The sequence below is a fragment of the Homarus americanus genome, unplaced genomic scaffold (genome assembly GCF_018991925.1).
Source record: "Homarus americanus isolate GMGI-L3 unplaced genomic scaffold, GMGI_Hamer_2.0 scaffold15447, whole genome shotgun sequence".
Lineage (NCBI taxonomy): Eukaryota > Metazoa > Arthropoda > Malacostraca > Decapoda > Nephropidae > Homarus > Homarus americanus.
The window spans coordinates 6,900-24,290 of record NW_024730696.1 but is presented as its reverse complement, the minus strand read 5'-3'; the positions used below and the strand labels follow the sequence as shown (position 1 = coordinate 24,290).

Sequence of the window (17,391 nt, the reverse complement as noted above, 5' to 3'; positions counted from 1 at the left end):
CAGTTTTCATCCGTGTGAATCGCATCTGTTGATATCCGCTCACATGATGGGTTCATGAAGTTGTTTGACCCACTGGGAAGAGGCTACTCAGACTTTTACCAGGTTTGTAACTCTAATGATATTCAGTATTAATTCTAGTTTGATATGTTGACATAAATATTTATGAGTGTTCACAGTTTGTAAATGAATCATTTTTCTTACTGAGTTGATATCATCATGTTGGAGTGTAAATTGTGAGAACTCTTATTGTTCCCATCATTTTGTTCTCATTAATATTAACTTTATATTTCGTGCACCATACATACATCCTATTTTTAATTTGCAGCAATGCTGAGAGTGTCAGAGGCGTAGATTCAACCGCACCATAGCATGAACTTCTGTGCAGTTTCTGAGAATGGGAATGTGCAGTTGTGGGACATGAGGAGACCTGACCGAGTAGAGAAGCAGTTCATACATGGGGCCCTATTTTTGCCCTGGACTGGCATCCTGAAGTTAAAACTTGGATTGCTACACTTGGCAGGGATAAAACCATAAAAGTAAGCTTACTTTTCTATAGTGTTCAGAGAATGAGCACTTGTTGTTTTATCAGCTGCCTCATTGTTAAGATGCCAACTGTTGAACTGCTGTACAGTACAAGAATACCTCTCTCTTCGCAGTCCACTTATCCTTAATTGATATTTTAACGCCCTTATTTCATATTTGCAAAAGCATACCCTGTTTATTCAAAAAAAAATTATGGTACCCTACAGTAATATTTCAAACCTTGCGTGCTATACACAGCTCATGTATTCCACTGTAAAGCCAGCTTCACCGAGCATGTATTTTCTGAGCTTGAGGACCCACATGGTTTAGAAATTTCTGAAACTCAATAGGATCATTCAAATGTTGTACACTCACAGACACACACTCACTCATGCACAGACACACAGTCACTCATTGTTCTTTTGTATATTTTTTTATGGTATTGTAGTTATTTTATTGCATTATATGGAGTGTACCTGTACAGTATATCAAAAAATATGTTGCTATTAATTGAAAATATGAAAAGCCTGGGTGTTGAAGTGACATAATGTGTGGGCGTAGTTTGTCACCAAGTTAAATTGGCCCTTTAGCTACAGCCCCTTAGCTCTTCCATACCAGGCCAAGCTGTGTGATCATTATTTTATTGATTTTTTTTTATGTAATATGCCTACACAGTTTTTTGTCAGTTACCTGAAAAACATATTAAAGTTTACTGAAGAGTATACACACAATTTACCTCAAATAATAAATGGCATTTTCATGATTTTATAAAATTTAAATCATCACACATGGGTCCTTTTTACCACTGCCCAGAGTCCCCCACAGTTGACCATATACTATTTATTGATAGATAAAAAGGTAGCCTGCATTCACTGAGGTTTGATGTTATTGAAATACAAAAAAATATCATTCATCTTAGTTTTATCATTTAATTATTTGTTTAAACAGGTTTGGGATTTAAATGAAATTCCTACTGTATGCAACACCATTCAAACAATTGCTTCAGTTGGCAGAGTCAAGTGGAGGCAACACCAAGTACCACATTGCTAGGTAAGTCCTGTTGTGTTGTATAAATGTAACAGTAGATGTTAAATTAATTATAGATGTTGTAGCAAAAGAACTTTAATGACTAGAGAGTTTGCTGTTAATATTTTCAGGGTGAAGGGTTGTATTTTGGGCTACCACTTGTGTTCTTTGGGAAAGGAGATTTTAAAGAGGAGGAAAGAATGCAAGATTGGTCAGCTAGATGCATAGACAAGATTGGTCAGAAGAAAGGATTAGACATGACACTGTAATAGCATAAACATTTGCACAGGTAGTGAGGCAGCGATTGCCTGTGGTCAGTGTCAATAGAAGAAGCGTGTTCTTTAAGTCCCGCATGTACAAGAATAGTGAGTGAGCCAGAAAATAGTATGGACCAATGGACCAAGAAAGACAATTACAGTATAGTGGTTGGAGGACGAAGTGCATTTGATAGTAGAATCTAAGTCAAAGAGTTGGGTCAGGTTGTTCTGGTGAGTCATAAATGCAACAAGTAAAAGTAGGTTTCAGGAAAGTGTAAACCTTAACCAGAGATCATAATTGGAGGACTCAAAACCAGTGTGTGTGTATGTGATAGAAACAGGTTACAGTTACAGTATGGGAATATGATTAGGAGGTTGGTGAGGAAGACTTGAGAAATGCTTGCATGATTGGAAAAATTGTGTTCAAGTTAAAGAAATTATGGCATTTCAAGAAGAGTTACATATAAATGATATGGAATGGAAAATGGTAATACGTGCAGTACTACATTAGGCATTTTACTCATACTTTGGAGGTTGTATTGTGTGTGATAGAGGCCTTAGGTTCCCTCCTGTCCTCAGATACTGTATTTTATTACTGACACAGATTTCTTTAGAGTACAAGACAAAGATACTGTACCGTGGTTTAAGAGGTTTGTTGAATGTTTTTTGTGTTCTAGCTCTGCCTTGCTGTGGGACTGTAGCATTAATGTTTGGGACATAAGGCGGCCTTATATACCTCTGGCAGCTTTTAGCAGGCACAAAATCTAACTACTAGCATTGCTGGTGAGGGTGACCCAAACAGTTTACTGTCTGTTGGAAAGGTAAGTGAAGGTGCTCTTATCTTGTGAGGTCAATGGTCCTCTTGTATCCTTACCATATGCCTTTAAGACATACAGTTTGTCTGTTTATAAGAAGATGTTCAGTTGTGTGGTATATATACAGACTGTACACTTACCATTTCAAATGATAATACACACTACTTATTTATTCCTGATACTGGTGAGGGTAAATTCTGTGTACGATGAAACACTGATACCTCCCTCACTGTACGTGAGTTCAGTTATGGGAGATGTTTTAAACCAGAGCACAAGTCTATATGCTTGGTTTTGTTTTCCAGGATTGTACCTTGATTCATCATTCCTTTCAAGATGCAGCAAGGCCTATGGAAGATGTCAATCCTGCTGCCTTAGACATTAGTATTTACGGCAACATCTCCAATGCTTCCCGGATAAAAGAGGACTCTGAGCCCACTGGATCTCTGACAAAGTTGTCAGTGTTTAGGTGAAATTAAAACTGTTACAGTAATTCTGTTACTCATCCATTGATATTCACTCATTTCTTTTAGTAATCATTATCAGATGTTTTGGTCCCTCAGAATCACCCATAAGTTTGTAGATTCTGTGATATCCTATTACAGGTACTGTACTGTATTCTTATTACAGTTACGTTATGTTCCTGTTAGTGTGATACATATATTCTTTCATCTTCTATTGTGCAGTGCAGTTTTATTCAGTTTAACCACCTACAAATAACTTAAGCCAGGTTTGTAACTTACTGAAGCAGCGCTGCTAGACCACATGTCAGTTCTCCTCACTCAGGTTGGAGTTATAGCTTGGGTTATCTGTTGGCAAGTCACACTCCAATTCCATACCATTTTGAAGTTTGAGGAACACAACTTTGTCTTCCTTCATATAATTCCCTCCCTCCTCCACATCTGTCTCCTCCCTCTTAACCTGCCTCCTCACTACTTTTCCCCTCCTTATGGGAATGGGCTAGGGAGGGTGAGAGATGAAGGAAGTTGAAGGTGGGAGGAGCTGAGTTTCATCATACATCAGGAGTGTGTAGTACCAATGTTACCAGACCACTTGTGGACCTTACAGCTACAGTGTGTATACTTATTTCTGAGGCCTATACAGTATCTGTTATATCTTCCAGCTATACCTTGAATGCATCTTATTTTATTTTACATACTTGAGAGTACGTAATTTAAATTTTATATTTTTGTTTTCTTGCTTTGATGTAAAACTTATATTCAGGAAGCCAGCAAATTTGGTGAGCACATTGGGCAGGTGCTGTCATCCATTCAGATGAGGAATTGTAAGAAGATGGTCCAGTCTCTACCCACCACCTTGTTGAGTCTGCCAAGCAGTACCTCCTCACTGGACGTTCCTTGGGGAGATATGTGAACATAATGCTGGAGTAGCTAAAAGCTGAATAGACATCAGGTCTGGCTCAATTTTTGTGTTCTTGAGTGCAAGTTAATAAATGAACAGGTATACTTGTAGTTGGAACATTCATGTCACGTCTGATGTGTTTCACTTCTTCATCCATTCTTACAGCTGTCCATGTGTTCATCACCGCCATCAATGCTTTACAGCCATTTTCACCCTTTGTGTAGGTCAGCTGTGATTACCAGATGGCAGCTCTCCATGCAGCATATTCTCTTGCAGTCTTTCTTGTCAGGTTCCTAACTCTAATATCATTTATAACTGTTCCCCATTTCATTCTTGGCGTACTCGGCCTCTCCTTCCTTTCACATTAGGCTCATGCACCTCTTGACTCAATTAGCCTCATCCATTCTCTTCACATCAGGCTTATTAGAGTTCATAATCAATGTGATGTTGTTTATTTTACAAGCATTTCTAATTACTTGTTGTCTTTACCCTTTCCTGTTACATCTACACCTGCCTTGCACCACTCCACTATTTACACCCATCATTTGAAGTGTCTGTATCCCTTGTTCTGACCTACAGAAATATAATAGGTTAAATACATAGGTTTTGTGTTCATGAATATAGATGTGTGAGTGTTGGTTAATTGATTTTATTATAGAGAGGTGCAGTATATGAGAAGTACAGTAAAGGTGAACATTAAATGAAATTAAAGAACCAAATTACAAGTAGAGAAGCAGGAAATAAAGATCTTTGATAACCTCTGCCATTTGCTTCTTTCATCGTTCTTGTTATTTGTAAGTTTCATTGTAATAACTAAACAGTTTTAAGGAGATACGCCTATAGTATTATTAGTGTTCTGATAAATTGCCATTCTAAAAATAAAATTGAGAAAATTATTCTCTGCCTACATCAGTGTGGGCTTAGTGGTAATATGCTGTGGATGATCTTGGTTGGCTTCATGATAAATAATGTGAACTTAGTTTTGAATGTACTATATCTTAACTTTTATTCTTCCTTCAGATTGCACTGACATGGCAGATACTACAAATGCTGTATGTAGGTGTTGGTGGTGGTGACCACTTGTCAGGTCTGGGGCTCCTCCAGAGATGATCCAACTGTACAGCCAGACACCAGTTTGGAGAATGAACAGAGGTAATGCTAACACACCATGAGTCTTAGTTGCTGTTGTTAGGGTGAGCCAGTAGCAGATTCTTGTTACATTCCAGTCAGTGAAGAGGAAGGTGGGGTTACTAACAGTCTTGCCAGCAATGGATTCTCAACCTCGTTTATGTAATGATGACTTGACCACAGATTGACAGCTCTACCTACTGGCTTAATTAAACCGGATATAGTGGGCAGTGTAGGTCTTGACACTGTCAAGCCTCAACAGTGACAAGTGAGCCAAGCCTCTGATTGAGTGGTTGGTTAAGTTTAAGGGGAACACTAAGGTTGATGTATATAGAGCTAGAGTACACCATTTGACCCAAACATTTTAATAGGCTTATTTTTCTACCAAATCTTCACTAGCGGAATTTTTATTACACGATTACTCTGTTAGTAATTCACAAAATCATCTTTATTTACAGATCGTCACGTCACTTCTCTGGGGGTGATGCTGGTGGAGACACATCTGGAGGAGGCTTCAGTGCAGAGGAAGGAGACACAGAGACAGATGATACCGAAACCATGATCTGAAGCTGACAAATATTGCCAGGTGAGCTTATTATCTCGGCTGGTGGGAAAGAATTTAACCGTCAACACCCAGGCATATGGATGTTGTTGATTACACTTTCCAACTGATAGGTGTGTCATGTTTAGTTTCCACACATAAATATTAAAGTAAGTCTTCCTCTAGTGTTAACGTCTGTGCCATCTTTGCTGATTTGTTATGATTCCCTCTGATGAAGACAAAAGAAGACAATAGTTTCTCTATGGGTTATGGACTATGAGGCACCTTGTACAGTTCATCTATGTGTTCCTCAGTCTTCATTACCTTTACTCATATTTAATAATTTGCTCCATATGTTTCATAGATTTACATCAGGATTCGGCATGATGTAAAACAGAATTTTGACACGTTAAGTCATAAATGTTATAATTGATTACAGTATTTGTATATTACTACATACCTTTTTAACTTCTCTTCAGCCTTCATAATAAGAAATCAATGACTAGAAATAGCAGCTACCAAAATTATTACGAAATTTATTTTTAATTCAGGCAAATTTGGCAGTGAAGTGAAGTGATATGATGCTTTCCTGTTTTATCAAATTATCTGAATTATAGCTGTATTTGCTATTAATTTCATCTATCTCTGTAGAATATGCTTCAATCTACGAACAGAGGAAAGCCTGCCACCCGCGTAAATTTTAGTTTTATTAAAGCAAATTCAGGTCTTGGTACTGTAGCTTATTTTAGGTGTTTTCTCCTGTCTGACCTAATAAAAATATAAATACAATGTTGCATATTTTTTATGGTTTTTCACATGTGTGTATTTAATTTCTATATATACATACACTTGGGTTTGTTATGGCAAATATGATATGATTTAAATCAGAGTCTTGTCGTGAATCAGTTATGACATGCTTTTACCAACCCTGATTTACATAAGATAACCTTCATTGTGTCTGTTTTCCATTTCTAAACTCAGTATTTTTGGTTCTTGCATTATTGACAGTGGCATGACAATCAACCAGGACTTTCTTTGGAGGCGGAGAAATCACCAAATACCTTTTGATTAGAGAATCTTAGTAACATGGACACTAGTCAAGATTGGGCTCTGCCCAATGAAGCTTTGAGCCACGCCATGACATCTTGCAAGATCGGCCATTCCACCTCAGGAATTCTCCTCAAAATGTTACGTAGAGATTCAGGAAGCTGGTATGTATATTACACAGTACAGTACAGTATGTATGGACTTGCCTTTATTCATTGTAATCCTGTTTAAGTAACAAGTTTTTTGTGTGAGAGCATATTGCAGTTGTGTTATTGTATGGCCAAGTTTCCATTACCTGTTGCTGCTATTCAGTAACTTAAATTTTATTTGTTAAATGTAGTGGTAAAGATTAGAATTCATCTCATTTTGTAAAGTCTAAAAGTCAAAATTCAGAATTATTTAGGAAAATGTTTAAAGTATAAATACAGCCTCTTACAATACAGTACTACTAGAATTAGGGATTACTTGTGGATGAACAGATTGGTAATGGGCTATAGACCTACTTATACTCTCTTCAAGACCTTTCCTAATTCCATGTGGGTGGCATTAATCAACAGCATCACATTCTCTCTCATGCTTTGTCTTCATTCCTGCAGCTGTAACAGATGTTTATTCATCATTTTATCTCTCAGTTCACACATATATGTTTCTTAGGTGTTGCTTCAGGATATGTGGTAGAGACTCCCTCCTCCTTAGTGAGATCACGAGGACGGGGCTCCAGCCTGGGTGTTCGACCTGGTAGTGGAAATGCTCTATTATTATGCAACTCACGGTGGCGTCCAGATGTCAGTCACCTGTTTCATTGTTCTCCGTGATAGACTGAAGGTTAGTTAAATGTTATGTCTATCATTTAGACAAAGTATACATCTGTAACTACAGTAATACTTTCTTAACTGAACATGGATTTTTCCATTTATGAAAGGTTCCATTCCTGAAAAACCTTTTGGAAATCAGATCACATTATCTCTAGACTTCCATTATAAAAGCTGAGATATGTTTGTTTGAAAAATGTACTTCCCCAAGATGTCTAAAATGCCACAAAACATGGGACTGTCACAAAGTAATTTCAGGGGCCATACATAATTTTCTTCGTTTTTTAAACTTGTTACAGAAACAATCTTGCATACGCAATATGAAAAAACAAATAATAATAATATAATATATATATATATATATATATATATATATATATATATATATATATATATATATATATATATATATATAATATATATATATATATATATATATATATATATATATATATATATATATATATATATATATATATATATATATATATATATATATATATATATATATATATATATATATATATATATATATATATATATATATATATATATATATATATACAACACACACACACACAACACTATTTTTATTATAATAATACATACCGCTCGTTTCCATACTCTGCCCTGCCAGAACCGAATTCTACCACTGCATCTACCATATCTGGGTGAAGTATAATTTTTATTTAGCTCATAAAATTCATACAAATTATTCACAGAATATAATTTACATTGCTGGAATTCTTACAATTTGATGATCATTGAATATACATCATAGATTTTGCATTAGACATACAAATTTTAGATCTAATGCAAGTATTTTGTTTACTCAGAGCAAATATATCTTTGTGCAAAAATATATGAAGTGTATATTCAAAATATTCCTGGTCTTGCAAGGAATCCAGCAATGTCAATTATATTATCCTAACTTTAGTCTGAGGTATTATTTATTACTAAAAGGTAAATATTCTGGTTTCTCCCTCACATTTCTGGTAGGAGGGTTGGTGGGGGTGGGGGCAGGAGGGACGACCACCATCTGGCGCGGTTGGAAGAGTGGGGAGGCAAGGTGGGGTACTTTGATTGAAAGATAGTGTCGCGAAGAATATATTTTTTTTATTAACTGAAGATATTTGTTTTAGCTCATAAAATCTATACAAATTACGCCAGAATATAATTTACATTGCTGGAATTTTACAATTTGATGATCATTTTGAATATAAACATCATAGATTTTGCATTAGACATACAAATTTTAGATCTACTCTAAGTATTTTGTTACTCTGAGTAAATATGTTATCTTTTTGTGCAAAATATATGACATTTATATTCAAAATATTCCTGGTCTTGGAGAATCCAGCAATGTCAATTAAATTATCCTAATTTAGTTTGAGGTATTATTTATTACTATACCTTAAAATCAGTGGTTTTCCCCAAACATTTCTCAGAGGGAAGAGCCAGGAGTGGGAGAAGAGGGGAGGGAGTTGAGTCCATTATTTGAATGGACATTAACTTGTGACTATTTCTATTTCTCTAAGTATTAATTGTGTGATGTACCATCATAAAATTAAGATGTTATTTTACTAGAACATAGGTATTGTGTCGAAAAAGTGAGTTTGGGTCAAAGGTCTCTATTTCATTTAATCCCATATGTTATGTTGTTCACTTTACTCGTTTCGTTTTACTTATATGACTACATATATATATATATATATATATATATATATATATATATATATATATATATATATATATATATATATATATATATATATATATATATATATATATATATATATATATATATATATATATATATATATATATAGGTGGAGGTAGGAGGAGAGAGGCCGAGACTGGGATGGATGAATGAAATTAAAAACTGGGTCCCCAGAGAGATACAAAATTTTGGGGGATTGGTAAAAACAGCTCGAAAGGGTTTAATTTATTGTAAATGTCACTGTCGTAATTACCACCATACTTTACTTTGGTCTAATAAAGGTGATTTATATACTTTACAGGAGCTCCTGGATGCAGACCAGGTTGAACATTGGTTTATATCATATATTGACATCTTGCAGCACTTGCAGTTATGGAATGTTGCTAATCAAGTCATACAGCTTGCAGGTAAATAATTTATTAATTCTTTAACGGGGAATGAAATTAATGAAAGAAAAAGTTATACACATGAACTAACACACACGCACGCACGCACACACACACACACACACACACACACACACACACACACACACACACACACACACACACACACATTCACATTAAATTTAAATGTTTTTGATGCTCTTTCAGAAGGCCTTCCTTCTGTGCGACAACAAAACCAGCAATCTACATCAGTGACATTGCACTGTGGTCGTTGCAACTTTCCTTTGGGCTGGAACAGTCTTCTCTGTAGAAAGGTATGTCATTGGAGGAAGTACACTGTACAAGTGGAAATAGGGGAATACATTCCTGGATCTCAATAACTCCCTCCAAAAACTTACTTGTCACCAAGAAATAAACACTGCATTCCACTCCATGCACTAATGTACTTTACATACTAAACACAGCCTCAGTACTTGGGTCCCAAACACGCTTGGTTACTCACCTCAAGAAAACTCATTGATCCCAAGTTTACACACACACACACCCTGGTTTCACTGGCTTTCACCATTGACTTGTCTAGAATTTGCAAATACAGGGCATTTAAGTGGTGTTAGATCACTACTCTTGACCCAGATGTAAACGTAGGAGGCTTGGAACGGTTTCTTACTTATGACCCCAAATGGAGTCACAAGTTTCATCATAAACGGTTGCACAGACCTCATTGATATTGAAACAGTTTATTTAGCCAGAAAAATACGGATACAGGGTCAATAATAATAACAATATTAACATGGCTGAGCCAGTTAAGAACCTGAGCTCTCTTGAAGGCACCTGGTGTCTGTCACATGGTAAAAAGGCTGCCTATATTTACACTATTTACAATACAATAAACCCCTGATATAACAGACTAATTGAGTGTTAAAGCCAAAAATCCGTTTTATCCACATCCGGAATAATAACAGACTCGGTCCATTATATATCAACATAGTCTGAAGTGATCATATGGGTCACTTTTCACCACCAACACTCACCATCACCACCAACACCCACCATCACCACTCCTCACCATCATCACCAACACTCGCCATCACAAGGGCTTGATCCAGGCCAATACAACCGATGCATTTGCATCGCTCAAAAAATTCTGATCGATGCAAAGGTATCATATGCATCAGTCAGTGTTGACCTGCATGGCTCACCAGCTTCTGACTGTAGCTGTCACTTTTTGTACCTGATTGGCAAGTTTGACAACCCGTCCCCAGGGATGAGATAGTCAGAGCAGGGCCTGGGGGTGAGGTAAGGTTACAGGTAAGATTACACTCACATCACCTTTAGGTACCTGAAGTAAAGCCACTGTGACCCTAGGCCTGACCTGATGATGACATGTTTGACAACTTAAGTCTCACACTCATCCCCCTTAATACAGCTCAAGGTGCAGCTCTTTTGTTCTCAACATGACAGAATTTCATGCTGACAACAAGACAAGGATGAATTTTGATGTTTATGAATAAACGAAGGTTTGGATTAGTTTATCTAAGAGACAAACAGCAGTTAAAAATTAAGCCATCAAGGTGTTTGTACAGTATGGAACCATCTATGACTGTGAGGCAGCTGTCTCTTTAATTACCATAACCATATTTCTAACATCAACTAGTAAAACTGTATAGATCTGTTTCTTGACCACATACACCCCAGGTAGAGAAAATTAGTCAAATGACCATATACTGGATGGTTTTGTAACAACTACTTGCAATAATATTAGCTATTACAGACTTACAACTTGATTTTACACAGTTCAATTAATACAGTACATACAAAAAACAAGCTACAGCTCCTCCCTGACTTACGACGGGGTTAGGGACCCAAATCCAGGTCATAAGTCAAGATGGTCATAAGTCGAAAATGCTTAAATAATACATAGAAAATCTAAAATGGGTGTCTCTTTTTCTTCTCAGCACCACAAAACTCTCACTTTTAAGCTTGCCAGCTATTTTAAAGTGAATTACAAACGAAAATTCTCTTTGTGTACTGATGATAGGACTCGAAAATACGTAATTTGACAAAATTTTGGTATGACTGAGGCAAGTCGTAGGTGCGGGTGGTCGTAAGTTGAGTAGGTCGTAAGTCGGGGAGGAGCTGTAGTATTTATTTTTAGACTGCTCATTGATATGACCAGATTTTCTATAATAAAAATTACTCAGTTTTTATTGTTAATTGTATCAAGAGTTATAGATCTTGTTTTAAATCATTGAGAGTGAATCAACATGCGAGTAACTCAACATATGCCGAGTGTCATGCAGTTGTAAGAATGTCTTATAATACTGTATATTTCAGTAATGTTTGCTTACTGTATACCACAGGCTCGTGAGAATGTGTTTTATTATTACCAGTGTGGATGTGCGTCGGCAACATGTGCTCTGTGTCACGGGATGGTACGCGGTCTGTACGTATGGTGTCAAGGCTGCTCCCATGGTGGCCATCTCCACCACATCATGCAGTGGATGGCCAACAACAAGGCGTGTCCAGCTGGGTGTGGTCATTTATGTGAATATACCTAATATTTGTATTAATTCATTCTGTTAATGTGTATGTAGTCTTATTTTCATCTTATAGCCTTTGACAGTTTACTTACACTGTACAGTACTGTAACATTATCTTGAGTTTGCATCTGAGTTTAAGTATTTTGAGTAAGGATGCAATATAATGGTGTTACTTTTAAACACAAATATGTTTAGATATTTTCAACATATTGAAAGAAAACTGTGATATGCCTCTCATAGATGTGAGATATAGTTGTTAGATAGAACACAGATTATAAAACAATATCTTAGCAACAATTTGTATTGATAATTGTTGTTACTGTATATAGTTATTAATGTACTTACAAATTATGAGAAAATCCATGTGACCTTTTTATATTAAAATATTTTGAAGAGTATCTTTTAATAAATTGTATATACTGATTATTTTCACCTATAGTAATGAACATGTCTTCCATCATAACTGAGAGGCAACTTATAGCCCTGCTGAGGCGTGGGTAGTGTGAGGAGATCTACTGAGACGTGACATGTTTTGTGAGTGCTAATGTTAGTCTGCAATTTTAAAACAGTGAGGAGAAATCTTGGCCTAATATGATGCTTATTGCAGTCAAACATGTACATATCATATTGTGGAGTCGTATGTCATAGTAAGGGTTAATCATAATGCCAAAAAAGTTAAAAGAGAAAGTAAGGTACACTGTAGTAGCCTTGGGTTATTTTACGAGATAGAGACCGAGAATGTTGCAGATATATCATTCAATACTGTAAGGGTTAAGGACCTGAGGCCCCAAATATCACCAAACAAAACTTAAAAGGTTTATTTACTTACAAATCACAAAAAAGAAATTTACACTTCTGGTACACATTGGAAAAATAATGACAATTGTACAAAAACAAAGAAAATTGCAAAAAAATTAAAAAATTACCCAATATATCACAGCCTTGTTGCCTCTGACCAAACCAACAACCCACAGTTGTTGGTAACACTGGATGACAGTTTTGTACATTAACCAGCAACTTTAGGAAATATTTTATAGAAGATAAATACCTTCTTTTGAACCTTTCTCAGCTGCCAGGCTGGTGACGTCACTAACATAAACAGTCTCTGCTTGGCAGTCTTTTCATTACCACGTTTCTGAATTGGATCGAGATAAAAATCTCTTCAGGTATTTTAAAGCATTTTTGTGCCCCTATTAAACATGAGCAAGAAAGCAGGTGATGGTAGTGTTGGCTCAAAAGCTAAGAGAGAGGACCTGATGATTTAGGCACTTTGTCGACATCTGAGTAAAAACTCAGACAACAACATTGGCTGTGTCCTAATTGGTGAGTAGAACTTTTGTTTTACATTCACAAACATTAATTGAAACATATATTTACGGTAATAAATAGTAATAAGTGTTGCTTTCATATTTTTATGTAGAGAAATAACACAATGTTTGCATGTGTGCGTACGTACACTTCTTTCTTTACCATAAGTGTTTACTTCTATTGTTCCAGTTACACTAAATAACATAAATTAAAACATACATATTCTTTTTTTTTATTAATTTTACTACAGTTAGAGCTTCATATATTATCATACTTGTACAAGTAATTCATCATGGTAAGCAAGTTACTCAAATATTGGTGTAAAACTATTTGTCATGGGCAAGATATTCTCAACATCTCTTGCAAAGTGTTCATCACAATGTCACTGAACACTTGGTTTGAGGTAGACACCAGATCATAAGCAAGACCTGGCAACATCTCATGCCAAGTCCTCATCATTCCTGTGAAGATATTGCATTACATACAGCTGATTGACAAGTACCGTACTGTAGTAAAGTGTACCTGCATTTATTGGTGGGCATAGGGGTTTATAATCCCCTGTTTAATTTCTTCTAATCAACTGTAATGCAATATCTATGTACAGTATAGTCTGCATTTACGCGGTCAATTGAACCCATGGAGGTCCGCGTAAAACGAGAAACGCGTAAACAAAATAACAGAGCATATGGGATTAATTGAAATAGAGACTGGGCCGACCCCTAAACTCCAGTTTTTCCGACACAATACGTACGTTGTAGTAAAAAATAGTATCTTAATTTTATGATGGTATGCACACACAATTAATATTTAAGAGAAATATCAATAATATTAGGTTTTTTAACACTTACGTTAGTAGAAAAGATGGCTGGGCAATTAAGGGGATGGGGGGGGGTAGGTTCCGAGGCAGAGGGCAGATTATTGGCTCTCACCTGTATCACTTGTATCAATTGTATCACTATCCACCACAGAGGCTTGCAGGGCCTCTTTGTCAAACCCCTCAAAGTCCATATAAGTCCATATCCTCACTATCACTGACTTGGGCCGGCTGTGGTGGGTGGCGGGTGAAGAACTCGGTAATGTTTTGATGACTGGGCGACCTTGTGCGCACCCTGCCCGTGCCGCTTCCCGCGTAAATGATGAAATTTACCACATAATTAAAACATTTCATTCTGGCAAGGCACCGCGTAAATGACCAAACGCGTAAACAAAATCCGCGTAAATCCAGACTATACTGTACATGTATTGGATTTCTTCTGATCATCTGTTATCAACTTCTTCAATATTTTCTATGTATGTTTCTAAAGAAAGGGGAAGGGTTCTCTTGGACGGTCATTTTATTATCCATTAACTACCAAAACTTCATACACAGGAAAGTTGGACTTGTATTTTTTTTATTATAAACTTATTTTTCTTAAAATCGGAGGATGGGGAGATTCTCTTAAAATCTCCCCATCCTCCGATTTTAAGAGAATCTGAAGAATTTTTGATTCTTCAGTGGGAAGGACTTGTGAAAAGATGAGGAACATGTACATAAGCAGTGAAAACCTTAGTTTTCACCAAAATAACATACTGTGAACACTTTGCATTTTATGTCATTTGACGGAAAGAAATTTAAAATGATCTTACTGAGGACTTAACAGTAACACTTTCATATTGAGTTTGCCATAATAAACTTATTACTTTCAACTTCTTAGTTGCATCAAAACTTTCCATTTAAATGTAAATTTTTCACACTACTGTTTCTTATATTGGTTATAACAAATTTCTTTACTGTTTATTTACAGTGAGATTTACGTATCCCTGGAGGAGGTAACTGACCCTAGGAGCACCATTTGCTGTGTCTCGGAAGTCAGCGTTAGCCTGCTTAGGTTCCCTTTTTTTTAAGGGTTTGGAATTCCTCATGCAGGAAGTGCCAAACCTAGGACAAGGAGAGCCGGTCCTGAACTTGGTTAGCCTTTTTTTTTATCCTTTTTAGCTGGGGTCAGGAGGCTTCTTCCAAGAGGTAAATGGCTTTTGGACCAGCATGCTTGTTTGTCCAGTGGTTCCAGGAGTCAGAATCCTCTTGGGAGAGAATCCTGGCCCTTGGACCTGGCATCAGCCAGGTTCAGGGACTCCCCATTGTTTTTTTCTTATCATTGCCCTCCTCCTTTATCAACTGGAATGGACATTGTGAAGTCCAGGATAAACAATGGATGAAATAGATCAAAGATTTGTATGTACTTGTATTTTAATGATTTATTATGAACATAATGATATTGTATTATTTTTCTTCAGTCATCTATAGTCACTTACGAATGTAAATTGATTAGATGCTTTCAGCAAAGAAAACTCTTTAAACATTAAACATGTGTAACCATAGTATGAACAATGGTAAATAAACATGTGTAACCATAGTCTGAACAATGGTAAATAATCTTAAATTGTTGAGACCCAAGTTAATGTGATAACTTACTTAACAGTACATCAGGGATTTACGAACGCCATAGTTGATCTTACTTGTGTTCATTATAGTAGAAAAAAACTTTCTACTTTTCAGAAAAGTAGAAAACTTTTTCTGCCTTTACAAGAAGTACATAATTTACTTTTTGGGAGCGTTGTTAACATTTCCAAATACAGTATGTATGATTAAAATTTCCAAAAAATTCCATTTTGGTTGTATTACCCTGTAGTGGAATTCTCCCCTACAAATGCTGTTTGTCGCTGCCTAGCCGACCCCACCAATTCCCCAGTGTATGCCTCGTGGTCGAGGTCAACCAGCGCCGCCATACACCACGGAGCGGGGGTCAACTGCTAAGCCACGCCTACCCCCGCTATTTAAGACCTGACCTCGTGGTGATCTCTCTCTTTCTACCTACAGCCGCAGCCAGCAACACCTCCTCCTCCGCCGCTGCCTGGCGGCCCTCGTTCCTCCTCCGCCTGCTTGGCGGTCCTCTCTCCCGCTGGTGAGCATGGCGACCCACGAGCTGTCCTTCTCTGAGCGTCCTCACCAACCAGCTCTCTCTACATCACGCTTGTAACCATGCTGCCTTCCCAGCACCAAGCTGCATTGTACATCCAATACAACATGTATATAGAGAGCACATTGTGAGTTTCCTTTCTCCATTCCATCCTGAGTGTGAACCAAACATCTCAAACCCCACAACCCTTTTTGATTAATTGACCATATTCTATGAAAAATTTCCCATTTTCTATGACGGATGCACAGAAGAAAATGGAAATTTTTTCCATTTTCTATGATGCATCAAAGAAAGTAGATTATCGACATTTCTGGGAAGTAGATTGTAGTGGATTTCTCCCCTACAAACGCTCTTTGTCGCTGAGTAGTCGACCCCACCAATTCCCCAGTGTATGCCTCGTGGTCAAGGTCAACCAGCGCCGCCATACATCACGGAGCGGGGGTCAACTACTAAGCCACGCCTAACCCCCGGCTATTTAAGACCTGACCTCGTGGTGACCTGTCTTTTCTACCTTCACCAACCAGCCAGCAACACCTCCTCTGCCTGCCTGGTGGTCCTCCGCCCCGCCGAGCCAGCATGCACCTACTGCTGGTCCTCCTCTGAGCATCCTCACCAACCAGCTCTCTTACATCACGCTTGTAACCATGCTGCCTTCCCACACCAAGCTGCATTGTACATCAATACAACATATATATAGAGAGCACATTGTGAGTTTCTTCTCAACCCATCCTGAGTGTGAACCAAATATCCTGAACCCCACAAATGGTGACTCCCGGAGTTCGCACTCACAGGATGGAGGAGAACCGATTCGTTCCCAGTCTTCAAGCAACATGGAAGACTGGCTAATCCACGAAACGCACTCATCGCTCTACAGCTACTGTCTCTACACGCAGGTTAGACACCCTAGACAGCTCTGCTACTCTAAGCAGACAGTCGCTCCTTCCGACCCCAGCACACCCGTCCCTGCCTCAGA

The 17,391-nt window shown here is 37.3% G+C and overlaps 1 protein-coding gene across 1 annotated transcript; it reads left to right on the top strand.

Annotated features, from left to right (window-relative positions):
• The first annotated feature begins 369 nt into the window (after nt 1-369).
• On the top strand, nt 370-12,579 carry LOC121867354 (GATOR complex protein WDR24-like). Its single transcript, XM_042367274.1, is given in 16 exon segments — nt 370-454; nt 457-536; nt 1,471-1,547; nt 1,549-1,572; nt 2,483-2,565; nt 2,568-2,626; nt 2,923-3,074; nt 3,164-3,192; nt 3,911-3,976; nt 3,979-4,007; nt 5,040-5,131; nt 5,566-5,624; nt 7,396-7,520; nt 9,529-9,634; nt 9,821-9,927; nt 12,004-12,579. Coding segments are annotated over 16 exon segments (1,341 nt in total). The 3' UTR covers nt 12,172-12,579.
• The last annotated feature ends 4,812 nt before the right edge of the window (nt 12,580-17,391 follow it).